The sequence below is a fragment of the Microchirus variegatus genome, assembly GCF_963457635.1.
Source record: "Microchirus variegatus genome assembly, chromosome: 10".
NCBI classification, from domain to species: domain Eukaryota; kingdom Metazoa; phylum Chordata; class Actinopteri; order Pleuronectiformes; family Soleidae; genus Microchirus; species Microchirus variegatus.
The window spans coordinates 12,355,556-12,376,245 of NC_139811.1; the positions used below are offsets into that span (position 1 = coordinate 12,355,556).

A 20,690-nucleotide genomic window follows, 5' to 3' on the forward strand; every position below is an offset into this window, starting at 1 on the left:
CGCTAATTCTTTCACAGACACATTGGACCACTGTCATTTCTTGGACGACATCTTGTATGCTGACCTGTATCAGGACATAGGTGTGGAAAGCTATATCTTTTTAGCTTTCCTGCCGTTTTTTCTCATCGCTGTCATCTACGCTATCTCGGCGACCATATTTATGGTAGGACAAAGCAACTGTTGCCATTCTGAAATGTCAAAGTCATCATCCAATATTTCAGGTTTAACAGTATGGTTGTAATACTTGTGTTGTGTTTTAAAAAAAAAAAACATCTGTCCGTATTCTTAAAGTGAACTTAATATTCATTCCCTCTTCATTTTTTCCCTTTAGACCAGATGATGATCACAGGAAAGATCTCCTCTCAGCTTATGATCCAAATGACATGGAGAGGTCGCATGTATTTCTTTTTTAAGGTTCTATTTCTCTTACTTGGGGACTATATTAATTTCTTTTGATTTAGTCTTCATATTAAATCTTTCAAAAAAACAATATAATAAACAAATATTCAGTGACTGGACGAGTTGGATCTCTTTTATAATGTGTCTTTGTTGACTACAATAAAACAAGTCACCCTGCATTTCTAATAATGTCCACAAGAGTGAGACAAAGGTCCGTATACAGCAGGGGTGATTTGTCACCTCGACTGTGTATGAAACACTGGTGGCAAAGTAGTTTGATGATGCTAAACTTTCTAAAAGGCGTAATTCACAGGTACATTCATGACAGCACACAGAGTCTGCATTGTGTCCCGTTCTCCTTTGCACACGTGCAGTACACACACAGTCAACTGTGCATGTGCACACTTTGTCTTTGATTTTGAGTTGCACGTTTGGGTCTGCATTTGTGTACCTTGTGGCTTTTGAGGAATTCACATCTGGGAGGGATGTCGCTCAGCACACTATAGGCTCACTATTGGCTACCTCTGCAGTGATCTGGCACTGTGCATGCACTGATTGGCCAGGGACCCAATGGTAGCCAGCCCAATTCTGTGACGCTGTTGCTGGGATGGAGTCACAGCATGATGCTGCCAGTCTCATTGCTGAGAGGCCTGCAACAGGGAAGCAAGGAAGAGTTAGCAGACTGCCCTGAGAGAGTCTCCTTGTCAAAATCCCATATCTCCAAAGTGCATGAATTGGTCTTTATGAACCAGGGACAAGATACTAAAGAACTTGGAAGCATCTTTTCTTCCACAGCTGTGCTGTTCAGACGCAATGAGCAAGGAACTCTGTCCAGACCCATCCAGTGGCCGGTGGTATAGAGGTCTGTGGTTGTACCTAGCAGCTTGCAGTGTTAGAGGTGCCATATGTAAGAATGTGGCCAAAAACAGTTACTACATTCAAATTCAAAGCGCCAAGGTCTTTTAGGTTTTCGTTTTCCGACGTAACTGGCAACCCATGGTTGCTCAGCAGCTGAGACTCTACTGACTGCAATGATTGGTAGACGGCAGTAGGTGGCGCCACATGCCAAAACATGATTTGCAGTCTGCAAAATATTTTTTTTGTAATGCAAATATTTTGGCTGTACTGTCGTTGTTGGTGAGTTCAGTTTGTTATATGAACATTTTTCCTGAGTCTCTGTGACATATTAGGAGGATTTTATGGCCAGTTGCTTTAGATTTATTACATAATGCACCTTTAAATATGTTGAACATGAGTGTGAAGCAGTGCAGTCATTAAAGGGCCATACAATACACAATATAAAAGGTAGATGGCGAGAGAGAGAAAAATATGATCATTACAGCATTGTCACATCAATACTGTTGTGACAGCATCATGACATATAGAGCTCTCTCTCATACACACACATTTGTGAGAAATTAACACAGTATCCTGATGAGCCAGAGCACAGAGACCCCATCATGCCACTACCCAATATCTGTGATGATTCAACTGCAATCATTTAAACATCAATACAGCAGGCAGAGAAAAATTTTAAAATGACATAGAACCATGTTTGCCAACCTTTCCAGTTGCAAGAAACATTTTCAAGCTGGACCTCTTGGTGTTAAATCTTCACCAGAAAGGTGACGTCGTGAAAACCTTATGATGCTGTCGTGAAGAAACCATTAAACACAAAAGTGTGAGAGCGAATGCTGATGCTGATATGCAGTGACTTGACAAAAAAAAAACATGCACAGAAACAAAACCTCCACTGGCGAGAAAGAAAAACCCCTTGAACAGGAAGAAATCTCAGAATCTCAGACAGAACCGGACTCAGAGCGTACGACCATCTGCCTCGACCGGTTGGGATAGGAGAGAGGAGGGAAAGGGGGATTAGTGAAAAAGAAGAGTGCAAAGGAGACAAGAAGATAGAGGAGAGCTGGAGAACAGGAATCTTCATCATCTTGTCCAGAGTGTGACATGCCACTTGCCCCCAGTGCTATCTGCATTCATTAGCAGCTGCATAATGTATTGTAATAGTAATTGAGCTGTGGTATCGGAGTGACCTGTAACATAAGAACAAAGAGAGACAGAGGGGACAGAGAGGAAGAGCATGGACTAGGGGGAGGGAGAGAAAACAAAGTTATTGTCATGGTAAAGTGTGAGTGCTGAGAAGAGGAGGAGGGAGGGAGAAGGAGAGAGAGGGATTAACGTAGAGGAGGTGTGTGTGTGTGAGACGGAGCGAGTGCTTGCTGCATAATGGCTGTTCCACCAGCAGTCGAGGCCTATGGCAGCATAACTAAGCAATGGTTCAGAGTTCACTTGAACCAGCCTTAACCAGAGGAAAGTTTGAAGTTTCACTGTAAATGTAGGGAGAGTGTCGGCTGGTTTCACAGGAGAAGAGAGTGCAGCTCAGGGGTCTCAAACTGGCGGCCCGGGGGCCACATCCGGCTCCCATTCTACTTAAAAACTCTGGGAACACACAAGCAAGCCTCCATTTGCAGAGCGGATCAGTCCATTTGGGTAATCAGGAACGATCAGCTCTTTGAGACATGATGGGGTCTCAAAGATCACTGAGGAGGATTTTAAATTCTATTCTGAATTATACAGAGAGCCTGTGTTTGTGGCTTGTTGAAATAAACCACATTGGAAGGGAGTGCAACATCCTGGTGGTCCAACAAGGTCACAGTGACCTAAAAAAAATGCATAAGTAATTAACTCAGAGCATGCTCATCCTCACAAGATTCTACTCTCCTATTCTGACGTATATATTCCATGCATTTCATTTGGCACGTAATTCAATGAGGCTATTTCATTATAAATCGGTGAAATTAGACATTTACCTTGGCAGAAATACTGTATGCTCTCTTTTTGTGAACATTTTAGATACGTATTGACAACATTGTATTGTCTTACTCAGAGGTCAATGTGTGCAAGCTGATATTTTACCAATAAATAAATAAATAAATAAAACACAACTTAATTAGTCAATATGAATAGAATACCTCCTTTTTATTCACTTTCATTTTCTGTTTTGATTACATTTTTCCCCATCCGAGGTCACATACAGTTTCAGGATCGGGCTCAAATGTAATCCACTCAAACCATTAAGATTTTAATCATGACCTGTCGCATGTCTATAATTATACTGACATTTTGACCAACATTTAATTCCTGTAGATAGAGGAAATAGCAGGTCAGCCAAGTAAGGAATCACCAGTGGTTTTTGCTTTGCCAAAAGCAAAAGACAAAGCCTCAGTGATACAAATTATAGAATAATTGCTACAAAATAATAGGGCTAAACATCAAAATAATCCGGTGACTGAGATTTTGTTTGGTAACGAAAAATTAAAAACGGATATTTCTGCACATGTGGTGGTAGATTAATGGGGCTAAGGACACAGCATTGACCCCATATATGTTTATTGTACATGACTAAATATACGCAAAGTACTATTTTCACCCTTTTGCCTTCTGCCTCTCCAGGGGTCGCCACAGTGGATGATCCGCATATTTGATTTGACAGAGATTTTTTGTGCCGGATCCTCTTCCTGATGCAACCTTCCCAATGGGCTTGTTGAGCAACGGGGATTGGGTTACTTGCTCTGGGTTTCCTCAACCCTTGACCTAGTGCAGACTCAAACCGTGACAACCCTTCTGTCACAAGTGAAGTTCCCCTTCTGGTCGGCTATGGGCTGTCCCGCAAATGTACGCCAATGTACAGAATTTATATTCCTATAATATTTACAGGGTGCAAAAGAGTGGTACATGACCTGGATGGTTCATTACTAGTCTGGCTATATTATAAATATCCACAATTCTTCCTCGACAAAACTGACTTTGCAGACATTAACATTTCCTATCAACATCAATCATGTTAATTATCCATAATGTCATTCATCCTGGGTGTGTTGGATATCGCATATAAAAAATGATCTACATATAAAATGTAGAATCCGATTAAATTCAAAAATCCTCTATATATAGTGTAAAAACATCAATAAAAATCAGCAAAAGCATTTTAGCTGAGTCATGTTTGGGCTGTTTACGTCTTCATTTCGAGAGAACAATATTTGTTCTGACTGTATCGGACTAATATCGGTATGGTAGATACTCGAGTTTGTGATATCGGTATCAATATCGGGGACACACAAAAAAAGTAGTACGACCCATTCCTGTTCCTAGGACACTTTTTGTCACTTTTAATATTTCATTATCTGGATTGCGATGTGTAATACATAAAAAAAACTAGTCATTCAGTTTTCAAAATATAATGTCATTATATATATATATATAATATATATATTATATATATACATACAATATATTTATAACAATATATATACATACAATATATTTATCCAATGGACTCCTGACGTATATTCTATGCATTTTAATTTGGTTATTTGGCAAAAGTTTGAAATACATTTGTACTTTTGTCAATGAGGTAATGTCATTATCTATCTGTCAGTCATCAGTACTCAAAAAACTGACTTCAGTGAAAGTTTGTGGTGGCGGCCTATGACCCCATTCAATTATGGATCCAGGGTTTTTCTTACTTTCTTTAACATTAATTAGGAATTAACTTTGACATAATAGCCACTAACTGACCATATTGAGCCATAACCTAATAAACAGTTGGAGTGGGGGTGTTTACTTGTGAAAGTGTCATTCATACCTTTAACAATTTTACGAGCTTTATAGCTACATTTTCACTAGTTCACTAGTTAATTGTACAAGCACGGCCTACTTCCCTCCAATCCTTCCACTCATATGCTGAGAGGGAGAGTCAGGGAGTGAGTTGTTGCTGTGCCAAATGCGCCAACAGTCTGCTGTGGGTTAGGTCTCCCCCAAAATGAGGCTGCGCTCGCAGCGACCAAAGCGTTTGAATGAATGACGAGCGCGTCATTGCTCGTCTTCCTCCTTCTCCTGCTCTGCGCGATCAGTGGCTCTGTGTTCCGCACTCCCTCGGGATACAGTACCGCCCTCCATGGCTCTGTTCTCGGCGTTCCGCTTAAACTGAATGGCTGCCCGGAGCCGGAGAGAGGAAAAGCGCGGAGAGAGAGCGCGGTGTCTCCTCCTGTGAACCATCGTCCTCACCCTGCATCATCTTCCCAGCGAGGGGGTGAGTGTTTTCTTTACTTTTCTTTTTTTTTTTTAATGTCTGCAGCCGTTACTGTGAGGCGACCTGCCGAGGTCGTGTGAGGATTCACCACCAGCGGCGGCGGCGGCAACAGCAGCAGCAGCAGCAGCGGGAGGAGGAGGAGAGGGAGGGGAGCGTGTCTGACTGTGCCGGTGGTCTTTATAGCGTGGTGGTCGACGAAGTTGCAAAATGTGTGACAACATAAAGTTACAGATAAAGGACGATTAAAAAAAACAAAAAGTTTGGGATAAGGGGAGCGTTCAGGTTGAAGTTTGGCACATTCCAACCTTTTTCAGGACAGTGAGATCGGCGCCGTTGCCAGCGGTGTTTGTAGTCAAACGGTGAACTCCACGAGGCTCTTCTCACAAATACGTGAAAAAGCAGTGGCAGTCGGGTTTTTTTTTTGGCACGTCGGCCCCAATTTGAGCGCCGCTAGTAAAGAATTGTGCCTTGTTGTGCTCTCTCCCACCTTCGCCTTCCCCCCTGCTCCGTGCCGCACTGGTTCCGTCTGGCTCGCCCTCAGCTGCTGCGTGTCCTGGGATGACCTGTTGATGTCGGTAGAATGGAGAATGACAGGGGGAGCGATTTCCCCCATCACCAAAATATTTAAATAAGCAACATTTTGGGCTTGACAACCGGCGTAGCAGCAGCACCAGCACCTACCTCGTCCGCTCAGGCAGTAAGTGTTGTTTGTGTTGTGAGTCATCGTGTGTGCACCTCCTCGGAAATGCCTGATATTGTGCATGAGGTAGATGGTGCGAACCCAAAATATTTAACAGTGGCGTTAGCTTAGCTGTTAGCCACCTCCGTAGGCCTGCTGCGGATGGGAGAGGGCATTAAACATTTCAGCGGTGTCTGCCACAGGGGAGAGGGGCGGAGAAGGGGCACATTACAGCCGCCTGGTCTGCCGAATATGGTTTAAATGAATGTACTTGAATGTCACTGTAACAGTAATACACCGTCGCCTTCATTGAGTATCACCGGTGTTTTGTCGCCCCCCTTTCGGCTGCGGTGCAAGCAGACACTCGGCGTGTAGACTGGCACACGGCGTGCGTGTTAATCCCACATCCTATCCTGTTTAATATCCGCACATATCGGAAGCATGGGCTTAAAACATATACCAGTAAGAAGTTAGGAAGTTTCTCTTCCTGTTTCAGCCCATATGAACTATAATGGATGAGGCCCCGAGTTTGTCCTGACTTGGCTGGAGCAGCACAGCCATGCAGGCAGGGGCACATGAGAACCAGGAAATGCTTATAGAGGGAATGCATTCTCTGCCAACTCCACCAGTGACTCCACAATTATGCCATCCACAGAATGTTGTCAGGAGCAGAACTGGATGAACTGGAAAGTATTTGCCCAGCATAAGTTTAGAAGTATGTCGATGGCTATCTCATCAGAGCATAAGCTGTGTGAAAGTAGGAAAAACCATATAACATATAACACCATATTCATATATTAGCTAGGTGCTTACTAACATATATAAGTAGCATATTAAGCAAGTATTAACACCTTATTCTACATAACCTTATTCTACCTCGACATCAATTAAGATTTTTCCTACATAAGGTGTTAATACTTGCTTACTATTTACTGATAAAGGGCTAGTATGCTACTCATGCATGCTAGTAAGCACCTAGTTAATGGTGAATGTGTTCACTAATCTAACGTGTTACCGTATATGTGTGTCAGGGTATCCGCGGGTTCTTAAAAAGTCTTAAATCCAATCATTTGAATTTAAGGCCTTAAAATGTCTTAAATTCTCCTAAAATCTCATAAAAGGTCTTAAATACAGTTTTGAAAGGTCCTAAAAAATCTATTAACGTTACTTTTATTTAAAAACATGCATAAACTTCAGTCTCGCTTTGAAATGTTTCTATTTTTGAGGATGCGATAACATAAGTTATAACTACAACACGGAACTAAAGTAGGCCACCTGTGTTCCCCAGTGAGAATTTATCGAGCACCACTAGCTAGTGTGCTGTGTGCGCGCGCGCCGCGGTGTGTGTTCGCTTAGCATAGCAGCGGAGAAAACTTAATGAAAGCCCACGGCTAAGCCAAATTGCAAGTTCATCGATTTGTGGTTCCAATTTTCCTTCATGTCTTTTGTAAAAAAAATTGCCAGTATGGATTTGAAATGGGTCTTAAATTGTATTTATTATGGTCTTTAAAAAGTCTTAAATTTGACTTGTTGAAACCTGCAGAGACCCTGGTGTGTGTGCGTATCTTTTACTAATTTGTTGTATGTTCGTTTTCGACCAATGAACCTTCCTAAATACGACACACTGGACCTTAAGCATGTGAACATGTTTGACCTACTTTGCTCTCAGGCTAGTTTGTATATGATCTAATCCACAGGGTGAGTTGAGGTGAATTTCACTCATTCACTCACAACTACTGAACTCAACAATATCTACAATGGAATAAGGACATGAGATATCCCTCTCATCTCTGCAGGCCCCACTGCCCCTCTTTGTTGTTTAAGGACACACATGCATACACACACACACACACACACACTCACATTCTTCCTCACTGTCAGGGCAAACTGTGCAAACACACCCAAGCTCTCAGCCCTATGTTTGTGTGTCTTTCAGTGCACGCATGTGTGCTTACTGTGGCTCGCCAAACTGTAAACAAGCAGTATTGTCTAATGTCACTGTGTGATTCAGTGTGCCTTTTGTGGGTGAGTTTGTGTGTGTGTGTGCATCTGTGTTTTAGTATGAGGGAGAGGGAGCTTGAGTGAGACAGAGACAAAGAGAGCATTTCTCTGTACCCTGGAGCTTGGCTAGGTCCCAAAGAAAGACTTTGGATATGATGGGGCGGCTCACTCCAGCCCGCATTGGGCAGCCACACCAAATTTGGTTGTATGCCTGTAACAGGGCAGACTTCAATCATTTTGTTCTTATAGTATGTGAGATTTTCTTCACTTGGCCTATATCTCTGAGTTTCTGTGGTGTGCGTTCATGCAGCAAAATTAAGTGTTAAATTATCCATGGACAAAGAAGCTATCACTGTATCCTCATCTACACTTATACCTATATTATGTGAGTGGATAAAATAGAAACTATTTAAATTGAAAAGTGCATTTGCATACCACAAACTATGATGAAGCTCTATATCAGGCAAAACCCCATCTTGCATATATTGTTCATATCCACAGCCGAGGGAACATTGGTTCAGTTAAATTGGTTCAGTTAAATTTAATATTGACAGAATGACGGTCTTGGTATAAGAATCTTCGAGAGAGTACATACCAAGGGGGTTTGTTTGCCTTTGACTGTTTAGAGAAGTGAATAGAAACATGCTATGTGGTGTTTGGTTAGGCCACACATACTTGCTTACGCATAGAATAATGGACCATGACCCAGTCATTTAAGGACACAGGGTTTCATAACTCACAGAAAACAACATTATACTCCTGGAAATAACAACTGCTGGAGGACGTATGGGATTAATGCAGTGTAGATTATCCATGGAAGCATCAACACAACTTTGTTTCAAATACCTGTGTCCTGTGAGCCTGCCAAAAGCTCCCAGCAGAACTATGTGGAGACATATTTTGTGGCCTATGTCAACTGGATATACCAAGGGATATAATTCTTATCCACGACAACTTCTCCAGGAAATATAATAATACGGATCTATTTAATTTACGAGGATAAGCCTCTTGAGAATAATACCCAAGTAATACACACATAAAAATGCCACCATCACAACTGTGGGGAGGCCAGAGTGGCCAATAACAGATAAACAGTCAAGTTTAAGTGGATCCCTAAATACAGTTAAGTATAATACCAGAAAGTAGAAAAACAGTATAAAGGAAAGAGTACGCAGTACGTTTAAACAAACCCAGCGATGCAAAGGACAGGGTATCAGCTGGTAAATTATTCCAGTCTGTTGGAGCCGTAAACATAAAAGATTTTTTGCCAATAGATTTTTGCATGCGTGGGACGTAGAGTTAACATGGAGCCGAGTGCCTAATTTAGAGTTAGATGTGAATTGTGCAAGATAATGTTTTAAATAAAGTGGCTTATTGAAATGCATGGATTCACATGTAAATTCTAACCAGGGAATGCATCTATCAGTTAGAGGTGGCCATTACACATACATACACACATATTATGGTGTCATCAACATAAAGTTAAACAGAACAGTTCATTTACATAGAATGAGAAGAGAAGTGGTCCTAATGTTTAGCCCACTCCTTTTTGTTGAACCATGTACTGATGGAATGACATTTATCTAAGAGTAAATAAAAGCTTTGAATAAATCATTATAGATTGCACCAGTAAGATCCGCATTACCTGCAGCAGAGAATACACCATGAGTGAACTCGAGTAGAGGTGTGTATGTGGAATGGTTCGACCTGAAGCCAGATTAAAATGGTGATGATATAGTATAATTACTGAGATAAAATTTGCGTTGATTAGAAAATTAGCTTTTCAAACACCTTTGCAATGGAGCAGATAGATAGCTCTAGGTCTTTCGTTTTTAATATTATGCGTGTTGCTTGGCGGTATACATACTGAAAACTGGTATTTTTTATTTGCACATTTTTATGAGAAATTAAACATGGTGCAGCAAAATACTGTTTGAGGGGGGCATTTCACTGCCAGTGCATAAGTAAAACAATAAAAATACCAGGGGACTAAATATACAGCAGGGCCAAAAGTGGCTTGAGGACTCCCTGCTAAAGCTCAACTCTCTCACTTTGTTCTCCAGTGGGGTAAAGCTGGATTTGAAATGACATGATCTGGAGGTTCTTTTAGTTTTTCCACTTAAAAACATTCAGCTGCGTGGACTGTTGGTAAAGAGACCAGATTTTTACCATCTGCTTCCTACAGCTCAATAAACTACCCTCTGGGAAGGGCGGCCAGAACAAGTACAGGGGACAACTCGAGAGTCTATAAGTTGTTTTATTCTACACACAGCTTAATACACTACTTAATAGATTGTAAACCGACAAAGCGTACAGGTTCTAACGATCAGTTACTGATGAAAACAGGAAAATAAAAGATTAGCAATACAGGAAACTGCTTTGGTGACAAAGCTTTGATGACAACTGGGCTTTGATGACAATTGCGCTTTGATTACGCACATGCTCCATACCTACTAGAAAGTTCTACACCTCCCACTTGACTTCCTGGTTAGTGAACCCAAATAGCGCAGCAGATAATTCAGTTAAATAGTTAAGATAGATGTGACATTTACCTGAAGTACACACAATTACGTCCTCGAGTAGGAACGCACTACACATTACACACGGCATGAATAACAAAAGGTTTGGCGCATAAACAACATACATATTGATTACATTGCCAGAAACGGTAACTGTGGTAGCAATTGCAACAATGAACCATTTATTTCACCAACTTGGCAGCAAACATGTTAGAGTACCACAAATGTATGTAGTTATGTTCACACACACACACACACCTATCCAATACAAGCACACACTCACTCAACTGCGCCACTCCCTCTTTCTCGTTGGACCACTAACTCAATACGAGCACACACTTAGCTGCACTTTTCTCTCACTGGAGCACTCATGCTCATGCATTAAAAAAATACCCTTGTACAGTTTATTGTGAAACTGCTGAAATTTTGAAAATTACTGTGAATTCTTGGTCATACCGCCCAGCACTTATCGTGCGCATCCCCGCCCTTATGAAGAGGAGTGATGGATGCTTCTTTCCATATAACTGGCCACTCACAGGTAGAAAGAGAAAGGTTGAACAAAATCAGCAAGTAGATACATGAGGATATGGGAAGCTACTTGAATAAATCTGTTCTCTATTCCACACAGCCGAGCATCATCACTCAATTTCACTTCACCAATAGCAGTCTGAACTTCAGGAGATAATTTTTTGCTGAAAGAAAAAGAACTGCAGCAGATGAAGTACTACCAAAAAAAAGCCAGTATCTATAAGAGTCTGGTAGTAGGGCAGATTGAACAAAGAAAAATACTGATTGAAAGTTTCATCAATAAATAGATGAAAGTTCAGTTTCTTGTATCGTCTCACTTCGATTAATTTTGGTAGTGATTTTGAATTTTCCAGACACAGCAGCAATCCAGATAATATGTCTGAATTGAGTATTCTGTCTGGGTGAGAGACAGGAATCCAGACAAGTAGAGATCGGATTGTAGGGATAATTCGAGTTGGCCCATTAATTAATTGTGTAACATTTAGACTCACAATGATGTTATTTTCTTTTTGTCCTGAATCGACCACTGGTATTACTAAATCAGCTATTAGATCAGATGAAATGTATCAGATCTGAAATGACCAATATCATTATTTGAGATATAACTATTGAACCATGCTTCAGAAAGTCTGTTGATGTTAGGCTTATGTATAGAGATTCATGCACAAAGTTAGTCGATTTTAGGCACAAGACTCCTGATGATTTTAAATAATGTTGTGTTGTCCAATCCAGGAGAAAGAATTACTAAAACTGGCACTGATATAACACATTTCACGGATTAATTGGATCCAAAAATTAAATGAAAGGCTTTAGGGACTCAACAGGACTCATTCGTTACAGCAAAACAGACATGCCTTGTAGTTAATAGCCATCTGTTAACCTCAAGCTACATTATGGTTCCAAAAATAATACCAATTAATTAAATGAAGCTACCGAACAACCAGTTATTTTTGGTCACTATGGGCAGCAAGGACAGTCAAGAAAAAATGTTTGTCGACCTTGAAACAGTATGATGTACACACACTGTGTGTGAGATCTTTGAAGGAGTTCACCAACTGCTGTAACAGACAGTAAACACATGGAAAACTAGTTAAATCCGACACGAGGACTTTATATAACACGTTAAATCCGCAACATAACAACAGCAAAGTTACCCCTCAACAGGTTAGCCATTGTCCAGGAGAAGTCGAGGGGGACATGAAAACTGCTTCAGCAGTGGTGAAACGTTGATTTTTGCCATGAACAGTAACAGAGAGTTGAGTAAGAGCCCAGAAAGTACTTGATGTTGAGTTCACGTAGCCTGCGTTTGACAGGATCAGAACTCCGGCATCTCCTTGTCAGATCAGAACTGAACTCAAGATAGATGAAGGTGGCCATTGATGAAGACCCATTGTACTACATATCACTTCCCGATCCGATACCTGAATTTGGATAGCTGCCGATACCGATACTTTGCTTTTGCTTTAATATAATTATCATTATTGTTGATTTTATATAAGGCTTTAATAAACTCCTTTAGATCCTGTGTGTGGACGGCCCCTTTATGATGACATTTTGGCCACTGACATTTTTTTCGCCGGCCAAATTCACGTGACAACGGCCAAAAAACGGCATGTTCCGGGCTAACCTAAACCCTGGCTTGGAGGAGTGTGATATTCATTGTTTTTAAGCTGCTATCAGTACTGTTCTCCTCAGCGAGGCTAGCTGGCTATAAACTGTGGAATGGATTTCCTAAACAGATTGTGCATCATTACTCCACACCTTAATCCTTTCAACTTTTTGCAGCCAGCTAGCAGAGCAGTTACGATTAAGATCCATCAATTACGTCTGTATCGGAACCCAATACTGATATTGGATCGGATCGGCCCCATCCTTAATTTCCTCCTGTTTCATGCTCCCCATTTCTGTCTCTTTTTCTTGCAGACCCTTTGGTGGTGTGCGTAGGCGCACCATGGCCCAGACCCTCCAGATGGCGATCCCGAACTTTGGCAACAACATTTTAGAGTGTCTGAATGAGCAGCGACTGCAGGGCCTTTACTGTGATGTGTCCGTGGTGGTCAAGGGCCATGCCTTCAAGGTACTGACAAAGTTAACCTTAACCTAACCCTGTTTACACGATGGCAATTGGAGAAGTCAAAGTTTGGATGTACATGTTCAGTCTTATAGCTCCATGGCAGACTGAAGACCAATGTAGACCAAATATAACTCTAGCAATGTTTGGTGGTTGTTTTTGGAACTATGTAACTTGGGTAAATGATGGAGGATTCAGCTACTGATAGATTTTTGTGTAGGTTTTTTATCTGAAAACTGTTTTCCAAAAAATTGTCAAACATGCTTACTCATTTTCATTCTAGGCTCATCGGGCCGTTCTGGCTGCTAGCAGCTCTTATTTCCGGGACCTTTTCAGCAGCAGCAGCGGTGGAGGTGGTAGCAACAATGACACCAGCTCCACAGTAGTAGAGCTCCCACCGGCTGTGCAGCCCCAGAGTTTCCAGCAGATTTTAGCTTTCTGCTACACAGGCCGTCTAAGCATGACAGTGGGGGACCAGTTTCTCCTCATGTACACTGCTGGCTTTCTGCAGATCCAGCAGATCATGGAGAAAGGCACGGAATTCTTCCTCAAGGTAAAGTTCAAGTGGATTGCAGTGGAAATGTGTCTATAACTAGAACTTGTTATCTGAAAAGAGGAAATTAGGCTCTTTTACAAAATATGTGGTTTCACTTTTTTATATTCTTTTTTGTTGGTATGGACGTTACGTCATGCACCAAACGGGATGGACCACCCCTAGCTGATCGATACATATGTCATTTCTAGGTCTCCTCACCCAGCTGTGACTCCCAGGGCCTTCATGCCGAGGAAGCCCCACCTTCTGAGCCACAAAGCCCTGTAACTCAGACCAGTAACAGTGCAGCACGGCCTGCCTCCTGCCTGACGCCACTCCCTCTCGTGTCAAGAGTAAAGACCGAGCAGCCGCCCAGCCAGCCAGAAGCAGCCACTCCCTACTCGGTGGTCTGTACCCCCGTCGCCAAGCGGCTGTGGGAGGGCGGCAGCAGCCGAGACGGAGGTGCGGTCGGCTCAGCGGGAGGGGGCGGAGCCAGGAAGGCGGCGCGTTACTCCCAAGAGGTAGTGCGGGGCAGCGCCATCCAAAGCTCCGCAGCGCTCGGGCTGGCCATGAGTATGGGTGCCACAGCAACCAGCCTGGCAGGCATGGCAGCCAGCGGCGGGCTAAGTGGCAGCGCCAGCACCAACGGGAACTCTGCAGCAGGACTGGGCATGTCAGAGGGAGCAAGCCCGGGCACTCTTAGCACCTACACTAGTGACTCGCCCATCAGCTACCACGACGACGAAGAGGAGGAAGAAGGGACAGATGAATGTGCCGAAGAGCAGTATAGGCAAATCTGCAACATGTACACCATGTACAGCATGCTTAATATGGGAGCTGCAGGTAACCGATACCTGTAAATGCAACTGCATGAATGGAAATGTGGTTATGTTTACAGTTTAACTTGACATTATCGAATATTAAATACCCTTTTTTATAGATTTATCTTATGTACGGTAGGTAGGGCTGCAGCAAGAGCTGAAACAGTTAATCGATTATTAAATTAATCCTCAACTATTTTGATAATCGAATCGGTTTGAAGCTTTTTTCATTACTAAAACAAGAATTATGATTGTTTTAGCTTCTTAAATGTGAATTTTACTTAGTTTCTTTGCTCCACATAACAAAGAAATCATTAAAACTGAATCATTAGACTTCGAGAACATCACCATTTCCAGGTTTGACAAAGTCTGATCAACATTTTTTAACATTTTATGACATTTTATGGACCAAACAATTAATTGATTAGTCGAGAAAGTAATCGACAGATAAATCGATTACGAAAATAAACATTAGTTGCAGCTCCAGCTGCGGCAATTCGATTTTAAAATACTCATCGATTGCAGCTCTAATGGTGGCACGTGTTACTGTAGGCTCATGAGCACGACATATTGTCCCTGTGTCTGAATGCGATGTGGTATTTATTTTTACTGTAACGATATCCGTGTGTCTACAGCAGCTGGCGAGCGTGTTGAAGCTCTACCAGACCACACAGAGACGCGGGGTCGGATGCGAGGCCGAGATCTGACGTGTCTCCCAGCAGAACTCATTGCTCAGATAGGCAACCGCTGTCATCCCAAACTGTATGAAGAAGGAGACCCCACTGAGAAACTAGAGTTAGTCTCAGGTATGTTGGCTTTTATCTGTGTTGGCTAAGGTTTGGGCCTCGTGTCCTCACAAACATTTATATGTGTGTGTGTGTGGGAGAAGCTTCTCCATAGAAACAACAGACTTAAGATTTAGATCGAGGCCCCTTAATAGTTTGGCATATAGAGTGCATAATCTTGAAATCTGGATTACTGAATGAAAGAAGCAGTCTTGTGGCAATAAACCAGTGTTGCCTGATACTAGGGATCGGAACAGTACAGGGACAATGGCAGTGATATGTATACAAATGTCGAGAAGGGTGTCCTCAAATGACTGGGCTTGGCACTGGCATGCAGATTCCTCGGCACTATTGTACATGTGACTCGTTGTGTGTATGTCCTGTGACTGTTTTCTTATTGGCTTGGTTACATTTCCTCTTTGAGAGATTGAAGTATAATTAAAAAGTAAAAAATATAAGAAAATAAGAAAATAAAGCTATTTTACTCACCATGTGACACAAAAACAAATATATACACACATATATATACGTGTAATCTATGTGTGTCTATATACATACATATATATGTATAAAGACACACACACATATATACACATATACATATACACACGTGTATGTATATATATATATATATATATACACACACACACACACATATATACACGTGTATATATATATATACGTACATACATATATGTACACACGTACAGTGGTGGTATGTTTCCATACTGTTTTGATTATGTTTGGTGGTAAATCTGCTTCTTTCATCCACGTTCTTCTTTGCAGGTACTTCTGTGTATATATCGCGAGCCCAGCTAATGAACTGTCATGTGAGCGCAGGGACCAGACATAAAGTGCTGCTGAGAAGGCTGTTGGCCGCCTTCTTTGACAGGTTTGTTCCTTTCCGTCGCTGTATCTGCTTCTATTTCTGCAAGTGTTTCATGTCGAGCTTAGTTTTAATATAGAAGGGGATAAAACAACTTATTTTTGTTTCTCTTTCTGTTTTGCTCATCAATTGTGTGTGTGTGTTTTTTTTTTTAAATGTATCAGGAATACTCTGGCCAATAGCTGTGGCACAGGCATCCGCTCATCCACCAACGACCCGAGCCGCAAGCCCCTGGACAACAGAGTGCTGCACGCTGTTAAATGTGAGTGCACATATTTGTCTGTATGTGGGTGTTTGCCCAAAAGCACGCGGACAATTTTAACATTTGCTTGTGATGTTGCATACAGACCAAAAAGGGAGTCTACATTAGGGCTGTGTGACATGTTGTACATTTATTATCATCACAATATCAACACAATATCACCCCCCCCCCCAACCTCAACTCAAAAATATACCCCACAAACAACCACGTGCAATTAGTTTTGGGGGGGTTTTTGTACACTTGGCTCATGATCATAACCCATTAGCAGTTCAACTTGGCTGTTTATTCCGATGATGTTGTTTGAAAGGTAAAAGCTCACAGTGACCACTAGAGAGCAACGTTCAGTCTGATGGTTTAGCTTCAACAGCAGACAGATCTTCAAGGAAAACATGGGAGTGATTTGCAGTGCTGTGCAAAAGTGTCAGGGCGCCACTGGCTTTGTTGTTATACGTCTGTCAAATTCAGTAACATTAATTATGGTTCGACTCTGGGTTTAAGAGAGCCAGGGTCTTAATACACACTATGACTTTTTTTTTTTTTCTTTGAATAATTCCTGTATTTGCCATTAACTAGTTTCAAATACTTCCACATCTATCCATATTCTACCCCTTTATCCTCCACATGATGGTCACGGGGGGTGCTGTGCTAATCTCAGATGAACTTGAAAATTAAAAATGCTGCAGTGGACAAACTTTCATTTGAACGTCAAATTGTTCTCTCTTTTTAAAATACGTAATTAATTCATTTTCATATGTACAATCAGAACATCAAGGTAATTACCGACCAAATTCACAAATTTCACTCCTCATCATTCACACATGACGTTCTACCAGAATGTAGACAAATGTGTTGAGTTTCATGCTTTTTCAAAGCACAGTGACTAACAGAATTTGAACAGTTTTTCTGAGAGTGAGGGAAGAGAACTGTCTGGCTTCTCCATAGAGCTCAGTATAAACTGACCTCCGACACAAAGGTCCCCAAATTTAAAAGGCGCTGCAACTTCTCTTCCATTTTTGGTGTACTCGCATACACTGAAATGGATGTATTCAGACTTTTTCAAATCCTCATTTTGCACTAATTATCAACCTCCTCCTTTCATTTAGACATTAAATTAGCTAGACATTTTAATTCCTCATTTTCAGCTGCTTATTCATACAATTCAATGCAGCGTGCCAGACTGGCTTCATCTCAGGCAGAAATTAGTTTACAGTTTTAACTACTGTTTTAGTATGAAGTCCAGAAAATACCGTTTATTTTTGATGCTTTGATGCTAGTGCAGTACCTACACCTCAGGCTTCAGCTGACTCAGCATCATGCCACATTGCCTTGCTTATACTCTCTCTATTGACACAAATGTCGTTATCCGTCACATTTCTACGTCCGTTGCCAAGTTTGAAACCTGTCAAATGACCCAAAGGTCAGTCGGGCGATTAAGAGATGCACGGAGAGGCAGCTCTTATGTGTTCTTAAGTGTTCTTATGTACACTGTGCACCACTTTGTATTGAAAAATCTTTACTTACTTCATGCACTTCAGACATCTTTTATCAGTAAACAGTCAACGAAGGCATCGTTGTTATGTCGGCATGCATCACCTGAAAGCACAAAATGTATAAAAAAGAGATGTAATCGAGCAACATAAGAGATGCAATGTGATCATTAACTTGATAAAAAAGGATAATTACAAGCCCGTTTACAGTGAGCCATCACAGCAAAAATTATAGAATAAACAGTCGGGAGTGAATGAACTTAAAATCACATCAAGTCATTAGATGTTAAATGTGCTGAATTACAGAAGAGCACTGATAGGATACGAAGCACTAAAGATTCCCCGAACACAGATTGTTTACGCCTCTGTTCCTTTGTTAAATTAAATCAGTTTTATGTACAAATAGTAGGTGGTAAGAAAACAGGTATGTGACACATTTGCGTTCTCGGTGTTAAAGGGGACATATTATGCAAAATCAACTTTTTAATCATTCTGATAGTTATATTTGGGACTCTGGAGGCCCTATGAGTAGGCAAAGTGTGAAAAAAAGATGTCTCAGTCATGTTTTTGTGGTCCTCCTCAGTCGAAGTACAGGAGATAAAACATGTTGACTTCAGCACTCATTGCTACGTCACAATAAGACATTCCTGGAATTGTTGTCTCTCAGAGATTCGCTTTGTCCTTAAGAAACGCGAGAGTGCAGGCGAGGCCAATAGTATCTGGAAGAGTGGAAGTCCGCAAAGTGTTCTATTCGTGGCTGCACAGTGCAGCACAGAGTTCTACACAAACTTCTAGCCTCAGAGGATTTCCACAGGTGTCCAGTGGATACATTTTATTAGTGCTGGGCACTAGGTTAACGCATGACATGTTTCCGTGACGACTAACCCAAAACGACACTGGAGTCCAGGCACCGTTTACCAGTTAGCTCCGTTAGCTGCATTAGCTTGTTTAGCGCGTTAACAGTCGAACTGGAGCAGTCTGTTTATTAAACGAAAAGAGCAGCGCTACAAATAACCAGCGTACCTGCGTATGTGTGCCTCTGTTTTTAAAGTTACTTTAGAGACTCATTTTAACAATCGGGAGTCACGTAAACATGACGTCACACGCGTCTTTTTCCGTCAGTCGTCATAGAAACGTGTCGTGCATTAACGTTGCCGCCGTTAGCGCGCCCAGCACTACATTTTATATGTGCGATGAGAGTCGGCAAATGATGGCTTTTCCAAATGCTAACTGCTCTTAGCTGCCGGTGCCTCAGTGACGCTGACGTAGTTTCCTGTGTCTCATTTGCATTTAAAGAGACAGGCACACAAAACCGAGCATTCTCAACAGGGCTGTTTTGGCAGGGTGATTGAACTTCTGTGGTGCTTCATCCATAAGGTATTTTGACCAAAGCATGTCACAGACATGTTCATTAGGACACCAGGGAACTAGGTTAACTTGGAGAAATAGGGTACAATATGAGTCCTTTAAGGCTCCTGTTTCCCTCATGACAGCCGTTCTTGACTCTTTTCTATCCTCCCCCTCTCCCTCTCCCATGTCAGTTTATTGCCAGAACTTTGCCACCAGCTTTAAAGAGAGCGAGATGAACGCCATCGCAGCCGACATGTGCACCAACGCCCGCCGCGTGGTCCGTAAGAGCTGGATCCCGAAGCTGAAGCTGCTGATGGCCGAGAGCGACGCCTACTCCGCGTTCCTCCCCGACAGCGTCAAGACGGAGGACGACGCCCTCGGCATGGATCAGGCGTTTGACCCCGCCTCCCTGGAGGCCACTGGCAGTGCTGGCATGGAGTCAGGTGGCTCTTCAGGTGAATCACTACCAGGTGTGGGCGGGGACGGAGGACCGTTATTTTGAACACTGTTCCTGGGATAAAATTAAAAAATTTGGCAACATACACACCAGTATACCCCCTCCCTCCCGGTTCTGCTTGCCTCCTCACTCTTTTGCCCACACTGATATCTCATATTTGACTGTCTATACTACACTGCTGGGGTTTTTGTTACCCTGATGTAACCAGGACTTGAAAACGTTAAGTTTTGCTTTATGACTGTGCAATGGAGTTAGTTCAGGAATGGGGGGAAGAGAGTTGGTGACATACTAACTGCCTCTGCCTCCCCTTGTCTTTTTAAGGTGTGTAAGCGCATCCACTGTTGCATATTAAATAAATACATTCCCTGGCGAGCAGGTGATGAGGGAGGAGGGGTTTCAGGTGCAGCCTGGAGGAGGAAAAGTGCTGATGGACAGACTAGTAGTAGTAGTAGAGGTGGAGACTATATTGATTGTAAGTGTCAGTGGGATTCTGACACCTTGTTTTTCAGCCTTGGGAAAGGAACTAAATTAGAAATGGATGTATGATTACAAAAAAAGAAAAAAATAACACTACCTGATCTTCCTCCTCTTGCATATTCTGCTCATCGCCCTGCAAGAATTCTTAACCCTCACCTCACGTTCTCGAGACCACAGAATCTCACCGGAGTGTTTCACTGTGCAGTGTCTTATAGAAATATATCTCATCGTTCCGTTTTTCTAAATTTTGAGCATGTTTGTGAAACGTTATCCAGAGAGAAGGGAAGAAGCTTCTTCTTTTTTTTTTTTTTTCTTCTGCGTCGACTGTA

The 20,690-nt window shown here is 42.0% G+C and overlaps 1 protein-coding gene across 1 annotated transcript; it reads left to right on the top strand.

Moving 5' to 3' along the window:
• Window positions 1-5,376: 5,376 nt before the first annotated feature.
• nacc1a (nucleus accumbens associated 1, BEN and BTB (POZ) domain containing a) lies at window positions 5,377-19,929 on the top strand (the record flags this gene model as incomplete). Its single annotated transcript, XM_083896641.1, has 8 exons — window positions 5,377-5,506; window positions 13,157-13,310; window positions 13,588-13,857; window positions 14,049-14,679; window positions 15,296-15,463; window positions 16,229-16,334; window positions 16,493-16,590; window positions 19,619-19,929. Exons 2-8 carry the CDS (start codon window positions 13,185-13,187, stop codon window positions 19,927-19,929), a joined length of 1,710 nt encoding a protein of 569 aa, XP_083752767.1. The 5' UTR covers window positions 5,377-5,506; window positions 13,157-13,184.
• Between the last annotated feature and the right edge of the window lie 761 nt (window positions 19,930-20,690).